The sequence below is a fragment of the Hyposmocoma kahamanoa genome, unplaced genomic scaffold (genome assembly GCF_003589595.1).
Source record: "Hyposmocoma kahamanoa isolate Upper Pololo Valley unplaced genomic scaffold, ASM358959v1 64, whole genome shotgun sequence".
NCBI classification, from domain to species: Eukaryota; Metazoa; Arthropoda; class Insecta; order Lepidoptera; family Cosmopterigidae; genus Hyposmocoma; species Hyposmocoma kahamanoa.
In genome coordinates this window covers 7,199,248-7,218,174 of record NW_020653852.1, presented here as the reverse complement: position 1 = coordinate 7,218,174, position 18,927 = coordinate 7,199,248, and the positions used below count along the sequence as shown (strand labels likewise).

General features: G+C 37.6%; 1 protein-coding gene across 1 annotated transcript in view; it reads left to right on the top strand.

Annotated features, from left to right (window-relative positions):
- The first annotated feature begins 1,147 nt into the window (after positions 1-1,147).
- The window catches only part of LOC113230841 (sodium channel protein 60E), a 252,806-nt gene continuing 235,026 nt past the window's right edge, over positions 1,148-18,927 (top strand). Inside the window, exons 1-2 of the mRNA XM_026464940.1 lie at positions 1,148-1,169; positions 1,247-1,479. Of these exons, the coding sequence (XP_026320725.1) occupies positions 1,148-1,169; positions 1,247-1,479 (255 nt within the window). The remainder of the gene's footprint in view (positions 1,170-1,246; positions 1,480-18,927) is intronic.

Genomic DNA, 18,927 nt, shown 5'->3' with positions numbered 1-18,927 from the left:
TTTGCTGTCAAAAGATTTCTTTAGGTATATCATCATAGTTATTTCAGCCGAAAGACGTCCACTGCTGCTCTACATAGCCTCCCGCTTGCATCCAGCGGATTCCCTCAACCTTCTAGGCCATCAGTCCACCTTGTGGGTGGTTTGTACGCAGTCGCCACTGGAGAACTCTTCGGCCCCATCGGCCATCTGATTTGCCAGCAATGTGCCCTGCCCACTAACGCTTAATTTTTTCAATTCTTTGGGCTATGTCGATTACTCTGGTTCCCTTGCGAATATCCTTATTATTGATTCGATCTCGCAGTGAAACTCTGAGCATAGCCCTTTCCTTTGCCTTTTATATGACCTTGAGCCTTATTATGAGGCCCATAGTAAGCGACCACGTCTCAGTGCCGTAAGTCATCTCTGGGAACACACATTGTCTTGAGATACTGTGGTATTTTGGTCTAGAACATATGGCGTAACTTCCCGAATGCTGCTCTGCCGAGTCGGGTTTTAGGTATATAGTATAATCCACATTTTTCATATAAATATTATTATTAATATTCTCGGACGGATTACACTATTCACCACCATGGAATAACTCTAGCAATCAACTATATCAAACGTCAGAAAACTACAGTTTTTAAGCGTTACATACGTAACGAGTAAACACGCGATAGAATCGAAACTAGACTACAGGAAAGCAATTTCTATTTGGTTGAAACGCTTTAAATTCAAACCTATTTGGCGTGAGCACAATGTTTGGTCGTAATCTTAAAGTGTACTTCACTATTTCAATAGTACTGACAATCTACAATCGTATTTCCTTGTAACTCGCAACGTTTACTGCGGAGTGTTTGCGAGAGCAGTAGGAGTAACGGAATATTTTATTGTTTCAGGTGGCAGTGACAATCGGGAATGGCGTCACCGTGTGAACAGTGTGTGTGATTGTGTGTGCCGCGTGACGATGGGCCGGCGCGGGCGCACGTAGCCCCCGGCCTTGTCGGCATGGAGGAGGACGAGCGGCGATTCTCGTTCCCGCCGCCGGCGCCGCTCAACTCGCCCGGGGAGGAGATCGACGGCTCCCGTTTACTGGGCGAAATCGTTCGCACCCTCGAAGCAACCAACCCGGAAGCGGCGGCGCCCCTGGTGGCGTCGCAGTCGAGGGATGCGCTGGACGTGGACGTCCAGTGCGGGGAAAAGCCGCGGCGGGACGAGCTGCGGATCCCGCTGGAGGGTGTCACGTTCTCGAGCGAGACGTGCGGAGGCGGCGGCGGGGGAAGGGGCGAGGAGCCGCGCGCGGCGGTGACGCCGTTCACGCGCGAGTCGGCCAAGCGCGCCGGGTCGCGCGGCGCGCAGCTCGTGCGGGAGTTCGGTTTTATGCCGCGCCGCCGCCTTAGCGTCGAGGATGGCGCACGGCTGCCCCGCAAGTACGAGCCCTTCCCCCCCAACCTCTACGGCCGCCCTCTCGAGGAGATCGACAACTTCATTTACGATGAGGTCAGTTGTCTAGAAACTTGTTCTTCAGTTATAGCCTATAAAATATGTTACGGCCGAGAGCTTCTTTCCCATCTGGTAAAAGTTTTTGAGTATCTCGGCTTAGTACAAGTCCATACTTCAATTCCCGTGTACTGCAAGGCAATTAATTCATTCACTCGCTTTTCTACTTTTTTTATTTCAGTACCTACAGTTTACTAAAATAAAATTGTTTGGGCTCCAGAAGTCATGTGAATCAAGTATTGAGCTCTCAAAAGCTCGTTAGTATAAAATCTATATAAGTTTCTATTTCGGTTTCTTAAACATAGACAACTTAAAATGAGAATGAATGAATCGAGTGTTTAAAATTTTTTTTAACAAAATATCTTCTATAAGTACCAGCAAACTGTTTAAATTTAAGTATGGGCTCAATCATTTTAGTAACGTACATAAAAATACAATCTCGCTATTATACTTCCATTTAGGTGTCAAGTCTTTTCTCATAATAACTAGAAAACTTGTCGGTCCGTAAAATTTCCTTTCTAGGAGATTGTTTTATGAGAACCCAGAACATTTTAGAGAGGATCTAGGAAAGCCACGATTTCGTAATAATAACATGATTTTGGCATTCCATCACTGTATATGAAAGACGAAACGTGTGAAGCTTGTTTTCTGGGAAGGTTCGGTTACTTATGTCTTTGTCAAAGGCGATTTTTCTTGTAGTTGCGTAGTTTTCTATAATATGCGTATATTATACATACATATGTCCCTTTTTAAATTCACAGGAACAGGTGATGATTTATATCATAATTCAAAAGTTTGCTTACAAATATGAACTTTCAGCAGAATACCTGTAATTACGAAGGTCGAAAGGGGTAGTTGTATTTATAGGGTATTGTGACTATTCAATATTGCGAATGGTTAACCTGTTATCCAGTTTGTATCAAGACACTCATTTAAGCTTTAATGAAACAACTACTTTATACTAAAGGTTATTTACAGCTTCTGCGCACGTGATGACAAAAATCCACGATAGTGACCCGTTTAGCTCTCTCCGGTTGTTTATAGCTATAACATTTAAATAATAAATAAATATTTAAAGTGATAAATGTGCACCAATTTCTGTTTAAAAAGAGCAACCCTTAGAGTTTCTAACTCCATTCTATTAATCCAATTTGTTTTACGAATGTGACTATTTCAAATGTAATTTGCTTACTATATTCCGTCCACCATTTATTTAACTTTTGACGAATGACGAATTCTAATCAATTAGTGATGTCCTAATACCTTTCCGATTTGATTTTTTATAACAATTGATTTTATTTATGAAGAGTTTTGATCGTGAACGTGAACGGGTTCAAAAAAGAAGATATTGTCTGATTGGGATCGTGATGTTGCGTTTGACAATTTGTGCTCTCAAGAATTAATAATTAGTGTTAATGAGGATTCAAGTGATGATTCCCATTCATATGAAAAATAATCCGAGGACACGTTATAAAAAATAATAAGAATTTATTATAATTATTTATAATTTATTTCATTTCATTATAGACAGGTAATAAAATTTATGAACATCGAGTATATAACCAGAAATAGAGACGAAATAAGGGCTATATATTCCTGGTAACACATTAGCGATACAGCTCATATAAATAACAACTCTCGTTAGCACTGAAATATAGACAGGCCAACTACTGACCTGTGTGTACGTCTCCGTATATTCCAAAAAATATTCTGTATTTATTGTAATAAAGATCTCTAACGATGCCGTGCTGTTCTCGGTGTCTTCAGTGGTGTGGGAAAGACAGCAAAACATCTAATTACAAAACAAACGGAATCACATTTCATCGGTAATGAAATATTAAATTTGTAATTTTGCAATTTTCGTCCACTATAGCAAAGTTCAAGTTAACTGGACGATTTGAAGTGAAACAGTTGACGACACCCGTCAGTTGTTTCGAACTCGGGCTAGCCAATCGGAGCGCAGTTGTCACAGTAATGATATGGCAGAATAGTTTTCAAACAAATTAAATGACATTTCGTCTCTATTTCTGGTTATATACTCGGTGTTTATGAAATTGAATAATCTTCGCTAAATAATCTGTAGGCTCAATAAATATCGGAGTTAAAGAATACGTCGCTTCATTAGAATTAAAAAATAAAAGAGTCCAGGAAGTATTGCATTTTTTTGTCTATGGTTGTATGCATGCATGCATATATCAAAAGTTAAATAAATGGTTGCAGGGAGTATACCTTATTGGATTTTTAATTTTGGTTTGGATTTGATTTGGGGTACCTTTTATGAAACTCTATTTTTTAAGCTATAAAGATATAATTTGAGATAAAATAATAATAATAAGATGTGTTATTCCGTAATTTTGAACAATTACCCTATCTCTGTGACTTTGTGGTCCCTACAATCGAATAAAAATGGTTTAACTCGTAAGGTCGTATGCAAATATGATCAAATTAATCTACCGACTGCGATCCAAGCATTGTCAGTTACCTTGCCCACTATTATTAGTAAAGCCAAACAAAGGAGGAACTCTGCCCTGTCGCTGGGACCCAATTTATTCCATTAAATCCAGAGTTAGTACAACTAATTTTCAATATACTCGTGTTTGATGACCTACGTGGCCCACCGGTTCGCACTATGGGGCTTTGAATGTGGAGGGATTTGCGAAATTGATTTTTCTAAATTGGTTCTGTTCTGGGTGTTCTGGGACTTACCAGAACACACACAGAACAGAAGGACTCTGAGGCACTTGCCTCAGAGTGAATTCCGTTACTCTGGTACTCTTAATGCAGGGTATTCCCTAGTTTGAGACCAGGTAATTGGCATGGTTGTTTAGAATATTATTTATTTATTAAACTTTATTGACCACAACACAAAATGGTACAAAAAGCGGAATTAACGCTAAAAGCATTCTCTACCAGTCAACATTTGAGGAAAACGAAATTCACGAATGCGGCAAATTAAACAAAATATTAAATTAATAATTTAATAATAACACAAATGTAATAAATATATAATCAGATATATAACAAACAAACCTCACACATACATATGTATGTGTTAGGTAATATTATCTAAGGTAAGGATAATATTATCTGTATACATACATTTATTTATGATACATGCAATAACAGACGATGACGATGATTATCTCTGTGCCAAACAATTTAAAAGATGCTCATGGATTTTCTTTTTGATAGAGGATAAACTAGGAGGCCTTCTGATGGAGTCTGGGATATTATATTATTTGACATTGTAAAATATCAAAATAAAGAGTGGAAACCACTTCCAAGTCTATTAAATGCGTCCGATCGGCACCAAGTACAAAGGGCAAATGATAAAAATCCGACGATAGCTAAAAGACGAAGATTACCGAGAGTTATTAAGCAAATAGTAATACTGTATTTGTAATGTTACTCCTTTCTATCGTTGTAAGTATAATTATAACTTCTTTATTTATAAAAACCTATCTCAAAAATTAACTTATCGGCTTTTTCATTGGGATTTCATCTATTTGACAAGTTTTATTGGAATCGGTTAAAGGAAAGTGCGCGATATCGGATTCATCCCCTAGTTCAGATTCAGATTCAGATTCATTTATTTCTCAAATATAACATTACAGTATAAATTGCACTACATGTCAAAGTATAAGAAATTATATTGAGATCGTCAGACAAAAAGGAAAATTATAAGAAAAGCACACAATAATTAGAAAATTAACAATTCATTATATAATATTGTTGTCATTAAATTACATATCAAATATCATTCTCCATCAAGGATCGTCATAAGTTGATAATTATACAAGAGCATGTTAATGCGGTAAAAATTAGAATAAAAATATAAAAATAGAAAATACTGAATTCCATACAATTTAAAGTCCATAAATTCTTTTACAGAGTATATAGGATTTTTCAAGAAAAAGTCTTTCAGCCGGCGCCTAAATGTTTAGTCAGACGGTTCAAGTCTGAGAGTAGCGGGTAAACGCTCATAGTAAGTAGGTCCGATGACACGCGATAGTTTGCCACTCTTAGAGGTGGAATATTTTCTTCAAATTAAAATGAGACCTATATTCAGGTATCCTCTCTCCAATATAAAAAGAATCATCAAAATCGGTTCACAAATGCCGTAATCGCGTAACATACATACAAAAACTGCTTCCGTGGCCGAACGGTCAACACTGGATTGTCACGCAGAGCTCCCGGGTTCGATTCCCGAGCTGGGCGAAATATTTGCATGGTCTACATTTGTTATTCTCGTGAGTTTGGGTGTAATTTGTTTGTCCATGGCACCCGCGACACAGGCTGTGTGCGCTATATATTAAAAAAAATTGAGTCGAATTGAGAACCTCCTCCTTTTATAAAGTGGGTCAAAAATGTTTTCTTCAGCATGATAGAAATTTTTTCCCGCAATAACAGTGAGTAGAAAGTAATGACAGGTTCGCAGAGACAAAGCCCTTAATTTCCGTCTCCGGATAAAGCCGGAAATATAGAGCTTACCGATTTTATGGAAGCGGTGGTAGCCCCGTGAGAGGACGATTGCTTCTCAATTGACTAGTTGACTGCTCGAATCCCTGTGGCAGCATGTATTTGCAAATGTTTATTAGAAATACTTTTCTCTAACGGTGAGGTGAAAACGTCATGATGAAGTTTCACAGCCTATCAAAAACATGGGACACCAACCCGCATTGGACCAGTGTGGTGGCGTAAACTGTCTCCTCAGAGGAGACCCATGGCCAGTAGTGGGATGTATTATGGGTTGATGATGTTGATAACCGATCTTATTCTTTTGTCGCGCACTACTATGGATTAAGAAATTTCGTTTGTTAAAATGTTTATTGTTAACGGAATATCCGGACGCTTTATTTGAATTACCTTTACATCGGACTACTCAGAATTTATTAAATTTACTCGTTTTAAGGAATATTCTAACTTCACTTAATTTAATTATGCCTTTCTTAAAAATTGTTAATATTATTCTTCCTTTTTTTGGTCATTGGCGGTGACCTTTTTAGGATTACGCGTTTGTAAAAATAATACATAAAAATTACGGCGAACGTCGCCAATGTTTAGTTTTTCTCGATTCGAAATTTTGTTCAAATTTGCAGTACCGATAATTTACACGTGACACGTAAATTGATATAAAAATATACGGGTGCCTTGATAGAAATTTGGACTACCACAACTCTTCCGTTATGGTAGTCCAATCGATCACCGTTACGAAAAAGATCGAAAATGTAAATGGTTCACTTTAAATTAACTGACTCGTTTTTGCTGCACTGCACTTTAAATTTTTTATATAATACCAAGTGACGGGATGAACAAAGCGTGCGCCTGGTTGTAAGCAAGATGTCTGCCCATAATAGTTGCAGTGCCACTAAGGGCTTTAAATCATAAATATCTGAGGGGCACTACCAATTCGCCCGTCACCCTGAGACATAAGTTGACAAGCCCCATGTGCCAATTATTTCTCCAGCATTATTACCTTTTAATGCTGACATTACTGAGAAAGAGTTCGTCTAGGGAGGTACTTTATCTGTTTCTGCCACTCAGCAGTAATATGAGCGTTACTGCGTTCCGGTTTTGAAGGGTGTAATTACAGGCACACAGGACTTGTCAGCTTATGTCTCAAGGTGACGGGCGCATTGGCGGTGCCCCTCAGATCTTTGCGATTTAAAGCTCTGAGTGGCACTGCAACTGTTATGGATAGGCATACCGCTTACCACCAGGTGCACGACTTGTTAGTTCCGTCACTTCATCATCATCATCGTGAAACATTATGGTGTGATTGGGTAATCATCTGGTAGTTATAAACCAGGATGTACCCTACGTTATACGGTTGTAAAATTATTAAAAACGAATATTGCATTTGTAATTTAGCGAAGTCGTAAATAGCGTAGTGTGGAGCGTTTCGCATTAAATTCTAAATTACGTTTATTTAATTACTAAGCTTTGATGTCGAGAATATCTAGAAATAGTATTTCAACAACTTATCCATTGGTAATAATCGTACCTTTGGTATTATAATAAGGCCACATGTGATCATAATAATAATAATGTATTTATTTCCAAGCGTTAGTTTACAGCAAAACATTAAATCTAGGACATAGGTTCCCAAACTTTTTGGTTCACCACCCACTTACGCAATTACACTTAAAATTTTTCGACGCTCACCACCACCATAATAAATAATTGAAAGCACGAAGAATTATATTAACACAAAAAATCACAAGGAAAAAATATATATATATGTAGTGTAGTTTACATAGATAATTCAGGTTTTTTTTAATGCGATAGCACTCCCTAGACAGCACCAATGGTCCTCTATTGCTTTCGAGGCCCCTAAAGCCCCCCTAAACTCTTCAGCATCCACTGGGGGGCGGCAGGGACCACTTTGAGAAACTATGATCTTAGGATAAGGTTAAAACATTACAAGACATATTCTCTGACTCTCAAAGTAGGATAACCTGTGACAAGAAAGCCAGTGTTCCTCCGTGTCTTTTTTGACAACGAGGTTTAACAACAGAAAAAATAAAAAAGTAAAGTATAAATAATAGAGAATTTTTAATTTTAATTTTTCAAAAAAAAAGAATTTTATTTTTCAAGTTAAACAAATAAACAAAAAAGAAATATCATAGGTGAAAAGTGCTTTTATCACATGAAAGTTAAAAAAAAAAAATTATACGAATTACATGAGAAACAAATTATTTAACTCTTCTCTTTAAGTATAGAAAAGCAATTGACTATATTTGTTCCGAGAACCTTTAAACACCCTTCTAAAAAATTATCATTTACAGACATGGCATTATTACATGAAGGCTGCGAATAAGTATTGTTTAGCTTCTGTTATACTTGATTGCAATTTATTATCTCTTTAACAGTCCATAATAAACAGCTCTAATGATGGTAGTGTTCCCCAAGGTACACTATTGAACCCAAATTTAGCTAAACTGTCATAATGACCGATCTATCGATTAAGTGGAAGTCAAGATGTGTGGTGTAAGTCAGGAAAACAAAGACAATATCTTTGTTTTTATTGTCAATTTTGAATTTTTAAGTTCTTACCCATAATACTAAGTAATATTGGTACCAAAGTCTAAGTCAAATTATCTTCATTTCATAGGTAAGGCAAATTACACTTACAATCGTTATATTGATTAAACTCTACTACTCATTAGTAAGGTAGATTCCACTGATAAGAATGAGCAAGAAACTCTAGTGGTTGCTCCTTGTCTATAAACATTTGTACACATTTATTATTTATAATATTTATCGAGACAATCTACACGGCCGACAAGCTAAACGGGTCATTGCCACGGATTTTTCTCGCTGAAGCGAACGCTGAAGCTGAATTATAAATAGCCTTGAGTATAAAGTTTTTGTTTCACTAAAATTTTGAACTTTGTGAAAGGTGAATTCTGAATATCAACTGCTATCTTGTTATAGAAGCGTATTTATTGCCCCTTAAATTGTAACTGTGAAGATGACTGAAAGTTATTTTTCACAAGCTGATATTCTATTTTGTAATTGTTTTTATAATATCAAGCGACTGGACGAGCGAGTCATGTGCCTGATGGTAAGCTACACGCTGTCCATAACAGTTGCAGTGCCACTCAAAGCTTCAAGTCGCAAAGATCTGAGGGGCACTGCTACTGCGCCTGTTACCCTGAGACATAAGTTGAGAAGTTCCATGTGCCTGTAATTTCACCAGCACCCTTACCCGTCAAAATAGGAACGGAACTTGGCGGCAGAAATCTGCTACTAAAGTCTACTGCTACTAAAATTCTTCTTAACATAAGTTACCCATCATAAACATACTTTAACGCTGTTGTTAGAATGTAATTTTTTGAAACTTGTCTTTCAAGGGCACCGATGTATACATACAATTATACTGAGTGACTTTGATACTTCAAATCGTCTAAGTTGACAAATACATTCAGTAGCGTAACAAAAACTAACCAACAAAAGCCAACTTTTCACCATCGCTTAAAAAAGGAAGGGACAAGTTCCCTTTCAGAATAGTCAAACATTTGCTCAACTTCAGCCTCACTTCAAGGTTTCCGGTGACCGGTGACAAACTTATCGGCATCGACGCTTTCCGGATTCGATGGGCAATTCACATAATAATACTTTTGTACTGAGTTTTACAAGGTGAAATTATAACATTAAACATCCGTAGCTCAGTTTTTTTAACGCGTTTAGACCGGCGTGTACCATCGGTGGAACACGGACAGCTGGTCCATGAGGCGTAGTGTACCACCGGTGGTTATACGACACCTGACTTTCGGTATACTAATTTGGTAAACCCAAGCTGCCTTGAGAGAAAGTGCTTTAACGTTCCCGCACTGTGTCATATTCAAATTTTCATAGGAGTTTGATATTGTATAAGACAGTAATAAAATCAAGGTTAAAAAAGTATTTATTTGAAAAATGTACTTAAAAGAAAAACGAGAATAAACATAGCACATTATTTCTTATGAATTGTGTTAGAACTGCCAAAAAAAATACTTAAGATAATAGGTTAATTAGAAAGAGGTAAAGCATAATTTCGCCGTGTCCACCGGACACATTTTTTGGTTGATGGGGCGATGATGTACCACCTGTGACCTTGTGAGAATCTTTCCCGTGGCCATCGGACAGCAAATAATGCTAATTTTGTTCCCGGTTGGAACGTGTTAATACTGAGTGACGGGACGAACAAGTCCTGCGCCTGGTGGTAAGCGACACACCTGCTCATAACAATTACAGTATCATTTACAAATTTAAATCACAAACATCTAAGGGGCACTGTTCACTTTAGTTGTATGTTCGATCTTTGTAGGAATAATAATAAGTAGTAGAGTATTTTCATAAAAAATAGATGAATATTGTGGTAGTAAAAACATTATGATATTGAATAAAAATATATATATTACATATTTGTACTGTTATATCTAGGGTCGGCGGACTAAAGCACATAAGGCAAAAAAGTGCTTCATTTGTTAATATATTTTTTTGTGTTGTTTTGAGTGTTGGAAGTTAAATAACCTCTAGAATAAAGTTAAGAATTTATGAAGTAACAAATGAATTTGACTTATGTGCTTTAGTCGGCCGACCCTAGGTATACTACACTACTGTGTTATGATTTACGACACTATTTCATTTTTTAAATCTTAGCTACCTATTTTTTATTGAAAATAAAACTACTTTTTTCTCACATCTAAATCGCGTGTATTTGTTTTTTCACGCAAAACCAACGTTTTGGGCTATTTACAGTTCCCATGGTCACGGCTGACTGATACTTTCTATATTAGCTCCAATATTATCCTCTGACATTGCATTTTAAATAGTAATATTGTGAGAAATGGTAGGATAGAAATGATCATGTGTTACATATATATGATAGATATTTCCTAAAAGCCTAATTAAGGCACTTCGGTTATTCTGCCATTAAAACCGAAAATGATACTATTACACTTCTATGGATTAAATAAATAAAAAGATCAGTAAACAGTGTGAAAGTGGAACTCCCATGACTGACTAGATTCTAGACCCTGACAGGATTCTCCAAGAGAAGTCAGAAACAAAAGAAGTTCCTTTCATGATATCAAGTGAGAAAACGAACAAGTCGTAGGGCTGGCGACACGCCTGAACCTAGTAATGCTCACATTACTGCTTGGTGGTAAAACAGGTAACGCAGCAGTACTTCCCTGACGAACTCTGTCTCTAGCTGCTACTTAAAGTTCGTTTATTATCTTGTTGACCCATCCTACATAAAATCATACTTGCGGTTTGGACAGAGTCAAATTTCACATACTTTATTGTAGAGTTTGACAAATGTGTTGCCATTACAAGCTTCCGTACCAAAAATAGGTCATATGTTATGAATTCTTTAGCTTTTATTATTTATTGCGTTAAAGTCTACCTTTGGTATGGTAACGCCAAATGTGATCACATATTTAAAGTGGTTTTATCACGTGAAAGTCATAAAATAATATGTAAGCCTTTGGAGTGGAAACGCTTAGCTAGTGGAGTCGCGGTGTCCTTCATAAATGTACAAAATTTTATCTAAAAGATTAATAGACTGTCTGGGAAACACATGGGCCGACAGCTACCTTGCCCAACACATTAACATAGACATACGAAGTGGGAATGCTGCCAGCATCTTGGGCACCTTACCGCGGGGACGCAATTTTGTTCATATAATTTAATCCTATGATGATGTGGCCTTATTACACCAAGGGTGCGAAGTGTGTAAATTTGTAAGCGTATGTGAATATGTGTCATTGCTTACGGAAGAAAAAAGCAATAGAAGTGCTTAAACCCTCGATTATTATCAGAATCGCTGTCGCCAAAACTCACACATTAATAATTTGAAATACTATGAAATCTTGATAGTGAATGGTCGTAATTTCTAATTTAAAAAGAAGTAACAAATTCTGGACTGTCAATGTAATTTAAGCTTTACCCTGTTGGCATATCGTTGAAAGTTTAATGCCTATTATTGCCAGTTACGACGTTTTAATTTGATATAGGAATTTCAATAAATGTGCTGCTATCTAGCAGCTAATAGCTGAACAACGGCGAATTCGAGATCTTTACTTAGTTCTTCAAAAAAGATGCGACATTATTGTAGCGGGTATTTTCGTTTCTTGTAACCAAAAAATTATTACAATAAACAGAGAATTGATAATTTATTAAAATTTAACAAAATAAGACTTCACAATGACGTGAAATACCACCATGGATAATATTACAAGTACGACTATCATTTATGCACTCCAAAGTGGCATAAGGCATTTTTCCACGATTTTCGAGGTTTCGCCCAAGATAATTTCCACAACCAAAACGTACAAAGCGAAAATGGCGGACTGAACTCAAGTTTGTAGAATTCCGCGTACACGTGACACATGTGTCAACAGACACATGTGTCACGTGCACTAAGCACTTCTTTTGTATTTATTGTTCTGTGATTGCGCTTGTATAATGTGTGTTTAAGTATTTTAATGCAATACCTAGAAAAATCCTACCGATATAAAAATTCTTGAATTTGTAAATTTACGAAGTAATGTATAAATATATACGTTTACATGCAACAAAACTTGTTCTCGCAAAATCGTATACCTGTCAAACTCAAGCGACAGGTGATGAACTTATCGTTTGAACGCCATCCGATAAACTCTACTTGTTGCTTCTATTCATACCATTAAACAAGGTAATGTACATTCGAGCGGAATTTTGTTTTTAAATTAAGATTTGAAACAAATAGTTGCCATCATCAAACCATTATACGTTCCACTTCTAGGCACGGGTCTTTTCCAAGAAGACGGTTGCAATAAAATTTGAAAATCAAATGTTTTTCGAGTGTTATTTTTTTCATTCATTCCTTTTAATTTCATACTAATACAAGTTTGCCGAGTAGTTTTAGTTTGATTTTGCGTTTTTGTAGTTTTCATAAACTTTAGTTGTAAAAGTGTTTATATTTAATTAAATTTTTATTGAATTAATATTCAATTGTTTTTTGTGACATTACTCCACTAGTTTGTTATAATTATTAATACAAAAATCGAACACACAGAAAAAACACTCAGAAAAAATTCCTTCGATCCGGTCGAATTCGAACCGACGTCTTCTTGCATACCGTGCCAGACGCTATACCAACTAAGCCACGGAACGAACCAACGGACCTCACGAATTCTTCTATGTGCTTGCGTCGTGTCTTTGTACTTGGTCTTTCAACGACACACAGAAAAAACATAGTGTTTTTCTGAGTGTTCGATCTTTGTATTAATAATTATAACAAACTAGTGGAGTAATTTCACAAAAAACAATTGAATATCAATTCAATAAAAATTTAATTAAGACAATGAATAGCGACATCTCTAGCCAGGACTGGTAGCTGTAAAGGTACTAACTGGGTGATAAATCTGCAATAGATTTCTCATAGATGGCGCTATGACTAAAAAGTCATTGAAAGACCAAGTACAAAGACACGACGCAAGCACATAGAAGAATTCGTGAGGTCCGTTGATTCCTTCCGTGGCTTAGTTGGTATAGCGTCTTGCACGGTATGCAAGAAGACGTCGGTTCGAATCCGACCGGATCGAAGGAATTTTTTCTGAGTGTTTTTTCTGAGTGTTCGATCTTAGTGTTTATATTTATTAAATACTTTTATCATTATTATTATTTTGAATATCCATTTCAGACTCTCGCCTCTTCCATGGTCTGAAAGATTTTTAATGGGTGAGGCGCCACACTCATAAAGTCACAAAAAAGAATAAGCTTTAAATAGTTGTGGACAATAGCGCGATATTCCATACTGCGCTGAATAGGCAAGCGCAACAATCTACCGGCTTTACGACCATATATTAACCGCCAATTTGCCATATTATGTGCCAACAGCTTACACCCGATTTAGCGAGATTTAACGACCATATCTTCAATTTGTGTACATAAGGTGCATAATGGTCCAACAGGAACACATCTTTGGGACCTTGCCAAGACGGCGAGCCAAAGTTATTGTTTGCCTTCCAGATATCCGGATATTGGTTAGGTTACATGAATTTGGTATAAGACTTGTTTTGTAAATGATATTCAGGAGATGCGAGACTAGACTAGAGTTTCTTTTAAGTAACAGTAGAGACTAATTTTTTAGATTAAGACTAATTTATAGTAGCAGTAGAGCTCCTTGTGAAAGAGTTCGTCCAGGGAAGTGCTGCCACCTTACCTATTTCTGCCGCCAAGTGTTCCGGTTTTGAAGGGTAAGGGCGCTGGTGAAATTACAGGGACATGGGACTTCTGTTCTGTCAACTTATGTCCCAGGGTGAAGGGCGCAGTGGCAGTGCCCCTCAGGTCTTTGCGATTTAAAGTTCTGAGTGGCACTGCAACTGTTATGGACAGGCGTGTAGCTTACCACCAGGCGCACAACTTGTTCGTCCCGTCACGTGATATTATAAAAAAAGACTACTTTTTTATTATTATTATAATTTATGTAAAGTACAGTAATGTAGAGACGTCCTCGAGACAGACCACCTGCTAGATGGTCGGACGATATAGTCAGGGTGGCCGGAAGATTATGGCTGAAACTCGCACAGGACCGATTGAGCTACCATACAAAAGAGAAGACCGATACTCAGCTTTGGGTGTTGATGATGATGTAAAGTTGGAGGCAAACGAGCAGACGAGTCACTTGATCGGAAGTGGTTATCGTCTTCCATGGACATATGCAACATCAGATGAGTTGCCTATGCTTTGCTAGCCTTTAAGAGCCCTGTTGACATGCTTTTTGAAGAACCCCATGTCATAGCGCAAAGGATACTTGAGGAGGAAGACTATTCCACATCTTGCAGCATCATTGAGGAAGGAACTAAGGTCATAAAATGCCAAGTTTTTCTTTCTTATGAAATCATTCGTCCAGGGAAGTACTGTTACTGTAATTCGCCGCTAATGTAAAAAAACAAACAGTAATTTGAGCATTGTCGCGTTCCTGTTTTGAAGGATACCATTGACTTACAAATAAATGGACGACGGGTCTAATACAAAAACCACGGAAAAATGTCCCAAGTCAACCTATTTAAACGTAGTGACATGTCAAGCAATATGAAAAAGCTAAAACGTTGAATTTAAATTGTAATGTCATCGCAGTACTGTCTAATTTTGCTTGCTTCGCTGTCAGTCGAACAAACGAAGACTAGAGCGTGAATGACGCTCTGTATACGATTTTAACGTCCTATAAGTTCGGACACTTTTTAGCGCGGGCCCGACGTCCATATAATTGTAAGTCACTGAAGGATACAGTTTTTTTTATACTATGTCGTGCGAGTGGTGATAAGCGATATTTTCTTGTGACACGATCTTAGGGGCACTGCCACTGCGCCCGTCAACCTGAGACATAAGTTGACAAGTCTCATGTGCCTGTAATTTCAACAGTACCCTTACCCTTCCAATTTGGGACGGAGTAATGCTCACATTTCTGCTTGGCGTCGGAAATAAGTAAGTTGCCAATACTTCCCTGGATGACTCTTTCACAAGGAGCTCTACTGCTACTCGTGCTGGTGAAAGAACAGGCAGATGGGACTTGTCAACTTTATATATCTGGTTGAAGGACACAGTGACAGAACCCGTCAAGTTACTGCGATTCAAAGCTGTAAGTGGCACTGCAACTGTTATTAGTAGTAGACGTGTAGCTTACGCCTGGCATATGTGACTTGTACGTTCCGTCACTTGATATTATATTAAAAAAATTGTAGCCACCCCGGAGACCCTAAATGTGAAATAAGCAGGCTCATATGGTTGACACTCTGCGGTGTGAAAAATCTGCTAAAGTCGTTAGAACTCGCCTTGGGAATTCACCTGAAATAGGGAGGGGACGATGTGTGAGGTTGTTTAGAATTTTCAATATAAAGAATTCTAAATGCGACGCGATCAGGGTGCTCAAATCTGCAAACAGCAATTTTTAAACGATATTAATAACCACCGAAATCTTCATAATCTTTCTATAAAGTCTGCTATTCAACATAATCCTGTCCAAAAAGTAGGATTTGCTATAAGAGCCACGCCTAGCAGAATTGTGGAACAGGGGTTTCTAGACTTTTTGTCTGGTTGATACGTGCCATTTTATTTAACTTAACTAACATATGTAAGATTTTATTTAACTTAATTTTATTTAATTGCCTCCGTGGCCGAACGGTTACCGTGCTGAACTGCCACTCAGAGGTCCCGGGTTCGATTCCCGGGCCGAGAGAAATATTTGTTTGGCCTAAATTTATTTCTCTCGTGAGTTTGGATGTATTATGTGGTTGTCTATGTGTATGTTATTATTACTTTATTATTTTTTTCTGTTTTGCGTAGACCCCCTACTTTTCGAATATTGATTTTGTTATAAATTCACCCACTTCAAATGTGTGTTTGAGAGCTGACTGTGTAACTAGTGACAATGTAGTGCAAAAACTCTTGTCTCTGTTAACGTCTCATGCACCTCCTATTTTCTCGCTGATCTGGGCCTCTTGTAGGTTATAGTGGATCCCACGGGGGTCAATATTGACCACTTTGGAAATAATCGGTGTAGAAAGATTTCAACTGTCGCCATTTCGAAATTTTAAAATACAAATTTTCCCTATTGACTATGAAACAAACATTGATTTAAAATTTCAATAGTATTTAATGCAGGTTGTGACGATATTTCAGGCGGCAATCGATTTACGCTCACAAACAACTTTTTATCATGAGTACGATCGCACTCATCGTTGTCTGTTATTGAATTGTATCTCCCCTACTCAAATAATTGTGATAGGACTTTTATTTGTTATTATTGATACAAAGAAAGAAGAAACACAAAGAAAAATTCCCTCGATCCAGCTGGACTCTACCCAACGACTTTTTTACCTTATCGGGTGTATCGTTTCTTCCAACTGAACTATGGAACGAGTGGCAGACAGTAGACCGCATGAATTACTCTTTGTGTTTGTTGCAGATCTTTTGTTTCTGGTTTTTAACGGCTTTTTTGCCGCGGTTAAATCTACTAACATCCATCCTTTCTACGTCACTGACATGACATACTCTCTTATTAGGTACTCTGTTCGGCATTCTGACTTTAAGACTAAGGGTGCCTTCAAATTAGATGCTTATAGAAGCTCCGCAGTGGTGTGTCTGTGACGCAGAAGCTCTCATATTAATTTTCATACAGCAAGTAGTTTAAAAGCCCATGAAAGTTTTTTCTACACTAAGGATAGATGAAATTTTTCTTTGTGTTTGTTCGATCTTTGCATCAATCATATAACGATTTACACGTCCCAATACACGGGTCTCTTATCAGGGCTTAGGCCAATGGTCCGCCACGCTGGTCCGATGCGGGTTGGGGACTTCAAGAAGTATTCCGAGTGTTGTGAATTTTCTTTGACGTGCAGGGTTCATCACGATGTTTTCCTTCGAAAAGCATGAGCTTTCAAATTGAATTTCGCACGTAAGTAGTGCGGACGGGATTGGAATTCGAACTCACGGCTTGAGAAGCGGTAGGGCAAACCATTAGACTACTTACTTAACATCCTTAACAGGATGATCATACAGTTATTTAAGTGTCTTGTTAACCAAGAAATGACATCTATTTGCCAAGTTGTATTGAAATCGGTTACCGGAAAGTGCGCGAAGCCGGATTCATCCCCTAGTTTACCACCCTTAGAGGTGGAATATTTTATTCAAATTTAAATGGGACCATTGCTGAGGTACCTTCTTTCCAACAAAAAAAGAATCACCCAACAAAAATAGTCGAGGATCTCCTCCTTTTTTAAAGTGGGTTAAAAATAAACATTACACATTTTTTGTTACACCTTGTTTTATTTATCAGTTACAAGATAAATCGAAATTTCAAAAGTTCTTCGCCTACTTACATACAACAACGCAGTATGCTTGTGTAAATATTGAAAACAAATTATTACCACCGTCACTTCACTTCTCAAAGTTTCACTGGCGGCTGGAGACTTCGTTACAGGGAAATATTAATAGGGTTCGTCCCGGAGGAGTAACAGTGTTCATCGTTTATCACGCCTGCCTCTGGAATAACAACGATTGTTTTCTTATAATAAACTACAGAAAACAAGGTAGAAGTTTTGAAACAGATTGGGAGATTGCATATAATTAAGACTAGCCTGCTACTTCGTCTGTGTAGAATAGGAATTCGAGTAGTCTACTGTAACATTTACTTGAGAAATGATTGGTTCTTCATAGAACTTTTATCCCCTATTTCACCCTCTTTAAGATTTATTTTTGCGACAAAAAGTAGCCTATGTCCTTCTCCTAGGTCCCTTCTATAACTAAATTCATCAAATTTGGCTGGTTGAAAACGTAACAGGGTTAGTTTGCATTCCGATTAAAAAAAAAGTTTGGAAGACGTGAGTTCGAATCCAACTGGATCGAAGGAATTTTTTCTAAGTGTTTGATCTTTGTATTAATAATTATAATATATTTAATGTTTAATATTTAGATGTTGGAATGTATCCATGTTAATTTTGTAATACAACATAGTACATTAATTAAACTCTACAGTTTACTACTTTAGTACGAACTGTAGTTAAGATATCTTTATTCATTTATTTAGACATTTATTTCAGGCCACATGACCCATATAATATATACCTTAAGGGCTAACATACAAAATTTCACCTTCAAGGAAGGTCGACAGATGTTCGGTAGTAATCTTACCACAAACTAATGAAAATTCACGTTGTGCCGGGACTCCAACCGCTCGACCCTCAGGGTGTATTTGGCTTTTAGCCTGATGTACTCCACTATCTCCTCAGACTTCGTGGAGTGATGTAGTCGCGACAGGTACCTACAGCAGCGTCGTCGGTGTGGCCGGACGGAGCAAAAAGTTCGATTCTGTCGGTGCTGTGTCACACAGGTTACGGCTGGTGGGCTTCCTCTTCCTCTTTACCAGCTTAGTGAAGCCGTCCTCGTCGTATTGATCCGTCTGCCTCTGTGGTT